Source organism: Ornithodoros turicata, chromosome 4 (genome assembly GCF_037126465.1).
Source record: "Ornithodoros turicata isolate Travis chromosome 4, ASM3712646v1, whole genome shotgun sequence".
NCBI classification, from domain to species: Eukaryota; Metazoa; Arthropoda; class Arachnida; order Ixodida; family Argasidae; genus Ornithodoros; species Ornithodoros turicata.
In genome coordinates this window covers 34146308-34160093 of record NC_088204.1, presented here as the reverse complement: position 1 = coordinate 34160093, position 13786 = coordinate 34146308, and the positions used below count along the sequence as shown (strand labels likewise).

Sequence of the window (13786 nt, the reverse complement as noted above, 5' to 3'; positions counted from 1 at the left end):
AGCGGACAGGGATAACATCCCCAGGACGTCCCTACCAGGTCCTCAATTTGTTAGAAATGTGACAAAGTGAGACTCCCCGTCATGTCCTCTGGACCTCCTGTGGAAGCTACCAAATGACGCGGCTAGTACAGTTCCGGGAGCAAGCAGATACTTCAGTGAATTATTTATTTTGGGAAGTGAGGGCACATTTGCAGCACCCAGTCAGCGTGTGCGTGTTTTTTTATATATTTTCAGCCTCGGTCACCAGCTACCATTCGTGGTTTCTCATCTGTATTTCGTTCAGCGTATTTCTCATCACATACAATGAGTGTCACAGTTTAAAAGGCAAAAAAAAATAGAGATACATAAAAGGCCCCTAGGTCACTAAAACCTGTGAAACCACTTAGAAAGGCATATGATGCAGCAGCATTTCCTTTCCAAGACAGAGCAGATACAAGTTATTGCTTGTCTTCCGAACTTCAGCAGATTCGGGAGTCCTCTTCGCATCTCAGTCAAAACAAAGGGTGAGGTATCTAAGTTTAACTTGATTTCGCACATAACCAACAATGAAGTGAGAAATTCCTTGGAGTATTAAATCGCTATCAAGGTAGTGTCCGTGTTTCTTACTGCTTTGGTTTGATGCATGCATAGTAAGTGAAGCTTGAGCAGTGAAACGCTATTATTTTTTGTCTCTTCGGAAATAAAAGGCTCCGCGCAACCTCCTGCCAGGGACCCTCTGCGGACACTCATGCAACAAGACCGCAGTGAAAGGTCTAGCAAACTGTATTTTAGTGCACGTCAAACTCTGCACATGGACGGATTCCTTTAAAATCCGACGATCAGTATTTGCGCCCTATATCCCTTTTTATTTTATATTTTTGTTCGTTTTTTTAATTTATGCACCTTCTTTGATTGTATTGGGTAATGAGAAATAAATCGGGAAGTTGATTACTGGCTAGCAGGTATTAAAATGCACAACGCAGTATTAAAATAATTTACTTCTCCTGTGCTTGTCCTTCGGTTGACGACCGCAGGATGTACGCAAATGACAATCACTGGAAGCTCCTATGATGACAGCCTGTGGACCTTTTCCGTTCATCCCATCACGGACGAGGACGTGATGACACTTTGAGGACATCCTGAGGACCCCGTGTGTTCTTGGGGTTCTTTATGGCCATTAGGCAGACAGAGGAGAGTATATATGCTCCTTGAGGACTCTGATGCAGAAGATGAAGATGGACTAGAGCTTCCCCCGATCCCAGATGATTTCCCCCTGTGCCCGCCTAAGAGTATGTAACATTACAGTAGTGATTCTGGTGGCTAACTTTCTCAATCGCTACGCTTAACATTGGCGTAATACTTTCAGATAATGAACGTGAAGGATCCACATGCTCTGTACTGAAAGGAAATGTAGACGAGCCAAATGATGACTCCAACTGTGAGTGGCTAACAGCTGTTGTTTAAGGAAATGTGCTGCCATCCTACACCTTCATCTTTGTTTGCTATTTCTGTCACTGCAGCTGAAGCAACAGCTCCAGCCAGGAATAGTGATGCTGCCGTGGTGAGGATACAAGGAGCAGGTATCTCCATAATTGCTATGTCGGTATTGTACCAACTGATATGCAGTAAAGTGTATGAAGTGCAATGTTTTTTGTTTTTTTTTTTGTCACTTGCATCTCTGTGGGTCTCTTGCATCTCTGTAGGTGTGGACAACTGCAGTGGGACGGCTCGTGTGCACAATCCCAAGACACTTGTTCCAGATGCTGGTCAGTGTGTTTTTGAGGGTAAACAGCAACTACCTTTTTATGAAAATGAATCACATGTTTTGTTACACTATTCAGACTTTGATGCATTCAGTATTGTGCCTCCTAATTTGTACTACTGTTTCTTTCAGAGTTTCAGCGACAGACACTGAGAATGTTGCCCCTCGTCCGATTAACACAGCAACAGCACAGTGAACTTCTTAAGGAGATCTTCTTCCGCAGACTCCGCTATCACAGAGTGCATAATTTGTGTGAGAGAAGCCTTCGAAATAATCGTGGCTACCAGGCCCCGCATAGCAAAGTGAATACGGCCACGCAAACTTTCGTCTTCGTGCATTTCTTATGCGCTATACCGATGTAAACACGGCGGTCTCCCAATAGTTGAGTGCAGCTTCTGCCTAGGGGCGCTAGCGGCGTCGAAAGCGAAAACAAATTCGTGTCAGCTAGCGCCCCTAGGCGGATGCTATACACAGCAACTTGCAGACCGCCGTGTTCACATCAGTATGGCGCATAGGAAATGCATGAAGACGAAAGTTTGCATGGTCATATTTACTTTGTTATGCAGACCCTGGTATACACAATTATTTCGAAGGCTTCTCTGACATAAATTATGCACTCTGTGATAGCGGAAGTCTGGGCGTCAAGTAGGTATGGCACCACACGCGGAAATGTGACTGACCATTTATAGCACCCATCCTGTACTTAACTGCAGTTGGCATGGGTAGTTTCGTTGGAAGTATGTTTTTACGTACCTGTTCACCCAGAACACTTCAGTCATTAGTCAAATATGTGCTTCAGTCAAAATGTTTTGTGCTCCTTATCTCCTGTTCGTGCCATGTGCTGGAGGGTAGTTGCATGGCGAATTTATTCATAACCATGTTTTTAAGAACCATTTTACTCGTAACCTCAGTCATATGCTTAAAGATCTACTGTTATCAAAACGTTTTATGCCCTATGTACTCTTTTCATACATGTGTGATATCATCAACGGTAGTTGACATGATCAGTATACTTAAATCTCATGTAATTTATTTTTACTGTATTTTCTAGTCAAAAGGCCACCTGGATGTTATTCATCTATGTGTGCCACATGGTGAAAGGCAGCTGACATGAACAGTTTACGCTTAACCATGGTTTTATGATGTTCTTGTTATTCAGCTTATTGAAAACTAGTCAAAATAAAAAGTAGTACCTTTCAATAAATGTATAAACGTTTCCCGCCGATTTTCATATGTGACGTCCTTCATTTGAGAGAGAGAGATTATGGGTTTAATGGCACAAAGGCCAAAGAGCGCCATAACTATGGTGAGTGTGTGAGAGATGAGAGAGAAAGAGAGAGGACGATAACAAGGACATTTGACAGCTCTGCTTTGCATCGTAGTTTGATGCAGCTAGGTTGGATACAGTTTTTAAGAGCTGGGCAGCATACCTTGGGCTTGAGAGAGGGAGAAACCGTAAAAGGAGAGGGACAGAACCAAGAGGCTCGTCTTGTGTTTTTCTCTCTCTCTCCTGAAGATCAATGTTTGCTGCCCACTATGCATACGCCACAGCTGGCTTGGTTGCTCCTCAATGTTTTAACAATTCTTACATGTAGTGTTTGGTGTTTTCAGTTACATATTTCAAGAATTCTTTTAATCTGAAAACCATGGATCTGAAAATGCACTGAAAGTCTCGTCTATACCGCCCCCCCCCCCATTTCGGCTCTCTTCCTTATTTTTTATATCACTTTACAAGCATGGTACTTCAAGTTACAAGGTCAGTGTAGAACGTGAAGTTTGCATTAGTGAACCTGTGTCGAGATCCACGGATCTCTTCACGAGAGGTGCTATGGCGATATGAGTAAACATCTCTGAATACTGATAGTGTATTGCTTTGACAGGGCTGTATGAGACCTGCAGTTTGTTGCAAAAGGCGCCTCCGCCGATACAGAAGTGAACAAGTTGAAAACAATACGTCCACAGTCTCTGGTTTTCCAGTTGTACTCTCCTGTTCACCACCGGAGCATCAGCAAAGCCTCATTTGACCACGAACTGTAGCTTACAGGCAACTGTCAGAAGCAGTACGTCCAAAGCTATTGAAAGTAAGTGTGGGATACACACTCAAGCTTAGTTCAAAGAGGACCAAATGCATCCACTCATCAGAAGGGGCGCACAGTAATGTCTACATTATGTCCTGGAAATGTACATGTGGACGACCCTTGGACCAGCACAGGACATCCCGGGATGCAAGCCGGAACATCCACAGGACGTCCCCTGAATGCCAACAGCACATAAAAGGATGTCCACAGGACGTCTTAATATCCTGGGCATGACGTCCCTAGGATTTCCGTCGGATGGTATGTGGTTGTCTGGGACCACTTTGACTAACCCCCGTATTCCCAACCAACCCTGAGGGCTCCCTATGTAACCTCTAGCCCTGAGGGAGGAGAATTTTGTTTCCCAAAGCGCCCGTATCTGCAAGGGGAGTCCCAAGGGCACGCGCCAGCCAAGTGAGCTCGCTAGCTCACTGTACGCTCCCTGAGGGACCCGGGTTCCCCGGGGTCCCTGAGGGTTCCCGGCCTTTGGTCAATCTTTAGCTCCCTGAGGGACGCTCGCCTCGAAACAAACATGGATGACATGTGCATTTGTGGATCGCGTCGTGCGATTCGAGCGTTATAGCCTCACGGTGGTATTGCCGTAGTGACGGTTCGACGAATTCGTGACTGGGAAAACCATCTTGTGCGGTACGACGAATATGAATTGAAAGAAAGATAAGTTGGGCGTGTGCATGAACACAAGACTTTACTGAACATCAGGAGGGGCACGGATAATCCTGGCTTCCCTTGTCCGCCCATTCAGTGATTGTTACAATCTGGCCGTTTAGTACAACACACACATAAGGAGACGATGGTGAGATGTGTACATATGGTATCCGCAATATCCAACAGTTGTACAACATCTGAATACTGACATGAAGTAGCCCACCATACATGAAGTCAAACGCGAACAGAACAGGAGAGATACCAAAGTAGCAGACGACAGCCGTCGGAAGCGGAAATGAAGCGCGGTCCTGCACATGCGCTTCTGCTTCGTTCCACGAGGAATCGGGTCGAATCCCCTTCGAGCCTCCCGACGGCCAGCCCTTCGCTGAGGGCGTACACGTTTAGGTTTGAGAAACGCATGCTGCCCTGAGGGGATGTTCGCCCTCAAGGCACCCTGGGCTACGGGCGCCCTAAGGGCAAAGTTGCGGGTGGTTTGGGAATACAGCCCTAAATACAGCAAACACAACACCTCTACACAAGTACTACAGTAATAATTTGAACACCTGAGGGAGAGTTTTGGGACTCACACAGAAATTTACACGGACGGATCAAAGTCTAGTGCAGGTGTGACCTGTGCCATGATTTCTGGCGCGTGTGTGATGTCACATCGTCTAAATAATATAGCATCTATCTTTACCGCAGAGATTTATGCTATGATCATTGCACTTACGCTCATTCTTCAAGGCTGCATCAAGTCTGCAGTTATATATACAGATTCTTTAAGTTCTGTATATGCTATTTGCAGCACACGCAAACCAAAGAATTTTCTGATTCAGCGTGCACAGTCCTTAGTCAGTATGGCACAAAAGAGGAGATATTCAGTTATTTTATGGTGGGTGCATAGCCCCACAGGCATACAAGGCAATGAGGTTGTCGACCGCGCTGCTGCTGTGGCAGCTTCAAAAGACGTCAGTCCTTTCGGGATGCCAATGCAAGATATTAGGTCAGCAGTTAGGAGATCATTGTACACAAAATGGCAGAGTTTCTGGAACACTCAGACACAAAACAAGCTACACTTGATTAAACAACACATCCAAAGTTATGGAGACCGCCAGGAAAATCGTCTCTTGAGTGTTCTGCGAACGAGGTTGCGGATAGGCCACACCTTCCTCACGCACAAATTTTTACTCTGTGGAGCAGAGCCGCCACTGTGTGAAAACTGTGGTGAACTCCTCTCTGTCATCCACATTCTTATCACCTGCCGACACCACGAAATCCATCGTCAGCATCAATTCACAGAGTTTTATACGTATTTTTTGCCTCTTCATCCACCGCTCTTGCTTGGCGATGAGGCTATTTTCCCTTTCAGTAGAACTTTTAATTTTTTGAGAGACATTGGAATCGAAAGTCTTGTGTAGAGTTAGTCTTGCATTTTAGATGTTCCTACTCCCCTTTTTAAGTATTGCACCTACTTTTTACTAGTCTAATTTTAATCACAGTGTTGGCGCATCATCAATGCGCCAACGCCCAATGCGCCATTCAAACTCCAATCATCATCATCATCAGCATCATAATCATAATCATCATCATCATCACCTGAAGGTTTCGATAAAGAGCTTGGTGGAGTCATTATTCTTTTGCTAAGGATGATTATTGTTTGTTTCTTGCAAACATACAGGGTGTTTGTTTTTATTCGCCAGAGAATTTCTATTAAAAACTAGTAGAGCAAAATAGATGCCGTTTTTTTTTCAGTTGAGTTATGTGGCCAGGCGAACATTCGCTCGAAGAAAATCATCAAACCGTATGATCACTAATTACCTAAAATTCATTAACTCTTTAATTAGGGGACTTCACGCAAAGGCGAAATAATAGAACGGGATGTATTCGTCGTCGAAAGCAATTTCCCGTTGAAAAAAAAAGAAAAACAGATAAACGCGCACGTGCGTTGAAATATCCATCCCTGAATTTCGTTATGCAGATGAGCCGAAACATGAAGCAAGCACTTTTCTGGCGCAGAAAGAGCGACATGCAACCCACGTGAGAGGGACACGTGCTTTGGAGCGATGAAGCTGATTGATGTAGGAGCTAATCTGTTGGCCAGATAGACCGCTCTTCGACCCGGATAAGCCGACGTTCGCATCATTTCTGCGTTTGCAAACCGCGTAATTCTTGTTTCGGCTCATTTGCATACCGAAATTCAGCGCTGAACATTTCAACACAGGTGCGCTTTTAATGCTTATTTATACATGGAATGTACATATGGAACGAGGAATGTATTCCTTTGTTTTCTCGCTTTTAATCAATTATTAATTAATCAATATTAGGGAAATTAGTGATCCTGTAGTTGCATACTTCCTTCCAGAGAATGTTCACTTGTCTATATTACTCAACTGCAAAAACGGCATCTATTTTGCCCTGCTAGTTTTTTAATAAAATGTATGTGACAAATAAAAACAAACACTCTGCAGAATGCTTCTTTGGCTACAGACCTGTGGTATCTGTGATAGTCCGTACAACGCCCAAGAACACCGTGTGCATGTAATCAGGAACAAATCCAGGTATAACTTCAAAATGTGGCTGAGGCATAGTACTCTCCTTCATGGTAGCACCTACTACATCCGCAGGACCCTTGAAACCCGACATTGTTTTGCATGGGGGGCAGAGATAGTCCCCAGCTTAACATAGTCCAATAAATATGCTTTTAACAATGCTTCCTGGCTTCCATGACTTCGATGTCACACCACTGAAAATATCCTTTTGCGTCGTCTACAGAGTCCGAGGAAGGTGTTCATGTCCGCTTTTCTTTTACCGCGGTTAAAAGCATGTGCTTCTGGCTCACAGTTTGCGGCAGCTCATTTAACATCACATGAAGTGGACAAGCTGATTTTTGCTGATTTAAATACTTGTGTCCCATCGGTTGAGAGAAGTTGTCAATGGGTGGCAAAACCTGACCAGGCTGGGATAATGCTTCATACCTTGCTCCGTCCAAGATAGCTTGAAATTTGTTTGCCTGTTATTTCTGTACAGTGACTTCTGGCAACCTCTTCTCATGTGTTGAATTTACACTGCATTGTGGCGCTTCATGAGGTGCTCCTCGGAAAAGGAGCAGGAGTGAAGGAGGTTGCGCCTTCAGCTACTGCTAAATGTTAATTACTTCTTTTAGACTTTCTATTTCTCACTATCTGATGCGCGACAGTATTACTAGCCAAACATTGCGCATCTGTGAAGGCACAGTGCAACTGAGAATATTACAGCGAAGCTGGAATATGTGCTGTGATAGAATACAATATGTAGTGCATTGATCCAGTAAATCATCCAATTCACATTGAGTCATTAATTTTTTCGGGAATTCATTTACAGTAATTTGAAAGGTCTACACATCTAATGTGACTATACCAGAAAAAACCTACTGGTGAAAGGAAATGGAGAACCATTCCAATGAGAAATACCCTGCTGGGGCTCATTGGTTCAATGAGACAAGACGGGAACATTCAGTGGGTTTGAAGCCACCGCTTCTCATTACATCTCATTAAAATTTATTTTGATATCTCATTATATCTAATTAATACTTATTGTTATTTCTCATTACATCTCATTACCACTTACTGTGATTTCTCATTAAGGCTAATTGTATATTGCACCATTTTCAATGTAATGTTTGTCCCAAATCATCTATTGAGGATGAGAATTTTCGCAGTTACTGAATGAGATTTCTGTATATGATGTCCAATAGGTTCAATGAGATTTTCATAGGATTTTGAATTAGACAGTTTCCAGCAGGGCAGTAACTAGCAACCCATGTCGTTAGCAAGCATTCCATGTAAAGTACTAGAGCACATTATCTACTCACACCCTGTCTCTCCATATCAACACGGTTTTAGAGAAAAAAAAATCTTGTGAAACGCAACCAGTCCCCTTTGTTCATGACCTTCATGTTACACTGGATTATGGATCCCGACATATATTCCGATATTCTGACGTATATTCCAATATATATTTCTTCTCGAAGGCATTCAATAATGTACCACACTCTCTTTTGCTTCATAAATTGCACAATCTTGGCATCGACGATAAAATTCTAGCTTGGATACACCCCTTATCTAATCGCTCACAGTTTGTCTCCGTAAACGATAACGAATCCAGTCACTCGTCAAAAAATAACTCGTCTCTGTTTGTTTCACAAGATTTATTATCATAATATACACCTCAGAGAATCGTTAATCCAACAGCCTTCATACATCTCAGCTCGTACTAATCACCCACAGAAAGTCGACATTCCTTCATGCCTAACGAGATCATTTCACGATTCATTTCTTCCTCGTACATCATTGGAGTGGAATCGCCTTCCCGGTACCATCACCTCCATTACAGACGTCAAACAATTTAAGAAGTGTCTATGCGATTGTTTCGATCTATAGCTTTTTTTTTCATCCTATGTGTTGTACATTTCTGCTGTCACTTTTTCTCCATCTTTTTTTTAGATATACATATCTGTGCAATTAGTGCAACAGGTGTAACCTTGTTCGTGTGGACCTAATTTTGAAAATATTTTGTGTGTTGCTTGCATTAACATCTTTTTACAAATTATTAACTCACTCCCCTCTGCATTGCCTCATGGCCCTGAGGGTAAATAGATAAATAAATAAATAAAAACATATCATAGGACATTGCGCATAGTGAACATATGTGACGACTGATAGCAGAGTAGCGAGGTGGGATTGCACCCAACGTGATGCCCAGATAAAAAGTGCCTGAATCCAGCTGGATCATGGAGCGCCGCAATGCTATGCGAAGAGTGCTCTAAGATTTATTAATGCAACAAAAAGAAACCAAGACGAAAACGGAGACCAAGACCAACTTTAGCGGAGGGGCACACAAGGAAAATAATAATAATAATAACAACAATAATAATAATCTATTGTACTGATATACATGCACTAAAATGAAAAACAGGATGACCAATACCCATGTGAGTTGTCCTTACTCAATGGTAGAAAGAGAGAGAGAGAAAAAAAAAGAACGGAATCTTAGTGAATCCGGAAGCAGTACAGGGAAGAGCCTGACTCTTGGGAATTATGGATAATTGGAACACAGTTGTTGTCTTTGAACAACGTTGTTGAAAAAATTGCAGACCTTGACGTAAATCCATATAATGGGCAGTCTCAGAATAGGTTGACTAGGCGTATTGGGACACAAGAGAGATAAGGCGCATTGAGTAGAGAGTAGTAGTTGTATGGGGTTTTGTACGTGTTCGGTAATGACACTTCACGTCTTCGACGCCTCAGAGTGCAAGGGTACCCTATTATAAATCTGCCTAATAGATATCTAGATAGACGTCCTTACTTTATCAGTGAGTTAAGCTGCAAGTTATGATGCATTGTATACCCGCTAATTGGAGGAGCCTAAATAGCCTTCCACCGCTACATACAATGGACAACAATATGGCTGAAAGCAAAGAGTAAAATGGCTGAAAACCATTTGCGTTACATCTTATTGGTAGGGGTAGCAGCATTCCTTGCATCTTTTGCCGACGCTAGTATTGCACTATTTTTGAGTCAACTAGCGGATAGTAGTAATCCACCACCTATATGCGTAGTCTCCCAGAGGATGCAAGACTGCACTTCTCGCAGCTTTTATTCTTTGACGTTGATATTACATGCGTGTCAGCGATAGTGCCTCAATATCCACTGCACTGTGCATGACCCAGTACAACTAAATTAATAATGCCTATCTAATGACATGACTGAGTAAGCATGCGTTTATATAGGAACTCCATGATCATGAAGCTTACGGTGTTTTGCCGTATAATGTATTGGTGGGAGAACTGATGTTCTGAGGCTGGAACAACATAGAAAGGACAAATACATACAAGGCTTCAAGCGGTAGAACCCTGGACCGGCAATCCAGAAGATGTGGGTTCGAGTCCTAACCTTTTCAGTCACTTTCTTCTTTCAATGTATTGGTGCCATTGTAAAAATAAAAAATAAAAATAAAGACGTTTATACCCTGTCGAAGGACCACGGCTCAGCGGTAATGCTACGAGAAACGCCGGGATAACGTTTCTATAAAATATACGAAGGTAGTTGATGTTGATACTGGACCGTTTGTGGATCTGAATGAGTGAAATTTGTATCTCGATAAAACCTTACAGCGTACATGCGTAGCTGTCACCAATGACACAGACTATCGCGTTAAAACGCAGTGAAGGACTCTTTCGTATTACTAGTGGTGAAATGGAGTACATACACACCCTGAAAAGCTTCCCAAAACAAATATTCTACTTCTGGATGATTAGGCATATTCATAATATTGAGTCACATGGAACAGTAATCGCGTAACAATAGCGAATTAGATTATCGAGTCACATTATGAAGGTGCAGGAGCGAACCACATGATTCTCAATATTGTGCAGAATCACGTCCCGAACTAGACACTTGTATTCCATTGGCCAACATATCAGGGAAAATGAGCGCAGGCACCTGCTTCATTGAATGCACTGTCAGGTAAGTTCCAGTTGCGACGTGAAAGCGCCATTATCTCACTGTAGGGCTTTGAGCAATGACCGGCGAAGCACAACTGCAAGAGACAAAAGAGGAAGGGCAGCACGTCAACAAACTTTAGTCGAAGGAGACAGGTTGCATGATGGAACTTAGTGAGTAATCAAATATTCGCCACAAGTCACAGTCATCAATGAAGCATCCATTAAAGGACCTGGCATGAAAGATACAAGTTTTGCACCTCTTTACATTTCATTGAATACGTTAGATTTCAAACACTGGCAGGCCAATTGCGAAGCTATCTTTTCCCGAAAGGGAAAATACTTCGTAATTCATTTGTTCCGGCAGAGGAATTAAATTACGAAACAGTGTTCTCGCGGATTGTGACAAAATAATGACACTGCAACGCAAAATAGAGCTTGGGTGCTGATATTACGTTCATACTACCGCGTTAGATATTTTTCCAGAAATGGTGCCCAATGTTGATACACACAGCTAATGCATTTTCGTGGTATTTGCAGAGTCCTGCAGTTTTGTGCTCTTACCTGCAGTTGCAAGTAAGTTAAGTTGCAGGTTCAAAACCAGAAAAATGCACTGTCCCAGGTCACTCACCCCTCGCGGCTTCCGCGGAAAAGAGGCACATTTTGCACAGTCTTTGCATATTTCATTCAAGGGGTACTGACGAAGCCGACATTCGCACTGGGTGCGGTTACGAACAAAGCTAGAGTTAACGTTCGTAAAGACATCCCTCTGTGAATGTTTCATTAATGTAACCCAGTGATCGTTCCGCGGCAGTTCCAACGCACTCCACTCTCGCTGCGCCGTTGGATTTCGGATCCGCCTACTGTCCCGGCTATGCTGTCTTTGTCTCTTTCATTATACAGAATTTTCATAAAAACTATAAGTGCTATAGACATACTGTTTTCACTTCTATCATCTCTCGACCGCCGGACGTTCTTGGCCATCTGTTGCTCAACCGTCCAATGATTAATTACCAAAAATCGTTAATTTACTAAAAAAGCTACAAGGTCGTCCCAATGTGAATATGTGTGTCCCGTGTGAATATGTGGTCCCTTCGGTCACCTGATTCCGTTACCGTTTTCAGAACAAAAATTCGTTCGATAGATCGTCCGCAAAAAATTCGTGAAAGATAACGAAATGAAAGTTAGGTAGCAAGCGAGCTGGTGGTGACGATCCATGACTTGAAAATCCGAGACGAGGTGTTTGTCTGTTATCGTCCCTACCTCGTCTCGGGTTTTGAAGTGATGGTTCGTGAAATATTCTAAGCTTATACAACTTTTGCGAAAAATCAAACGTTTTGAAATACTGCTCCCGCCTAAAAGTTTCCCAATACACCATCAGCGGTGATTTCTCCCGGCGTGCCCAACTTATCCGAAAAAATCTATGGGATAGCGCCAGTAACATGGTCATAGGGTTCGACTAGTCTTCGACAAACTATTCATCGATAATCAGCTTGAGACGTCCTGTTCGAGGAACTGTAAAGTGAATTTCAATCCTGGGCAACCTTATGATTTTATGAAAGCCTAGGAATAGTACATCTCAGTTACGAAATATTTCTTTTTGAATCCCTTTTTTCTTTGAGTAATCGATTTTGGGCAAGTATTTAGTAAAGGATTTTATGCAAGCGGAATGCTGAGTACTCCCTCAGCAACAACGCTGGGTTGGCTCATGTCGGCTATGGCTAGTCTCGCCTTCCTCATCCGCGTTCCTGGTCTGTGCCGAAACCCAAATTGCCGAAATGTTTTGGGGTCCACGCCGAATTTGGGGTCGAATTTACCAAACCTGAATGCCCTCGAGCTTTGGATAGCCCAGCAGTCACGCTGGCAAAACGTTTGTTCTTACGACGGCGCGCCGGAGACACAGCATGACACGATGTCATCCGCAGAATCGTCGACGGAGGATGAACTGTCGTCATCGCCGTCACCTGGCCGCTTGGAAAACAGTCTTCAAGTGTAATGAAAATGTTGAGAGCCAACAGTGTAAATATTGTACTGCTCGTTCGGTACAGGTGTCCGGTAAATGCATGCCCATGCCCACTAGAGACGAATGCCTTTGCTGCCGCGAAATGATACGTTACTGAAGCACCGCAGCGATTGCATTACAAGAAATCTGTACTTTGAAATACTGTGACTGGAGACTGAGGTGCTCCAGGTGTCCTACTGCTACGTAAGAGAAAGCGACGACTACACCCTTATCGGGAAAAGCGAAGTGAACAAGTCAGTTCATTCACGTGTGCCTTCAGTTTGGTATCAGTAAAGTTACATATCATAATTTTACGCTGCCCATGGTACATGCAAGAAGTTTCGGTACGTTGCCTACAAACAGTTTACAAGATGGCTCTCGTAACCATTAGGAACGAACTGCAGAAAAGGCCTCAAAGGCCTCAAAGCATGTGCTGTACATGCCTTAAGGAAAAAATTCCTTCCGAAGCATACAAGGCATGTGATGCAGCAGGTGCTGTCTGAGCATGTGTATGTTTATTCGCTTTCACTGAGATGAAGCTCTCACTTTTCTTTCAGGTGCTTGCGGGCAGCATTGAGTGCCTGCTATGTTGATAGAGGTACACCGGATAGTTTGGTCGTGAACACTGCTTGATCACAACAGCATCCCTTTCGTGCACAATACCGGTCTGCGATATACCCTTCTGGAGTAACCAGACAGCCACTACACAGTAAAATACATTCTACAGACATCAAAGCTTGCAAATATTACTTTATTGATCACAGTGTTTATAAATGAACATACGAATGGATAGTAGTAAACAAACAAGGAAGGAAGGAGAACAT

At 43.1% G+C, this 13786-nt stretch overlaps 1 protein-coding gene across 1 annotated transcript in view; it reads right to left on the bottom strand.

Moving 5' to 3' along the window:
- Nucleotides 1–10738: 10738 nt before the first annotated feature.
- Nucleotides 10739–13786, bottom strand: part of LOC135392964 (uncharacterized) — a 326884-nt gene continuing 323836 nt past the window's right edge. Inside the window, exon 14 of the mRNA XM_064623590.1 lies at nucleotides 10739–11058. Within this exon, the coding sequence (XP_064479660.1) occupies nucleotides 10939–11058 (120 nt within the window). The 3' untranslated portion in view covers nucleotides 10739–10938. The remainder of the gene's footprint in view (nucleotides 11059–13786) is intronic.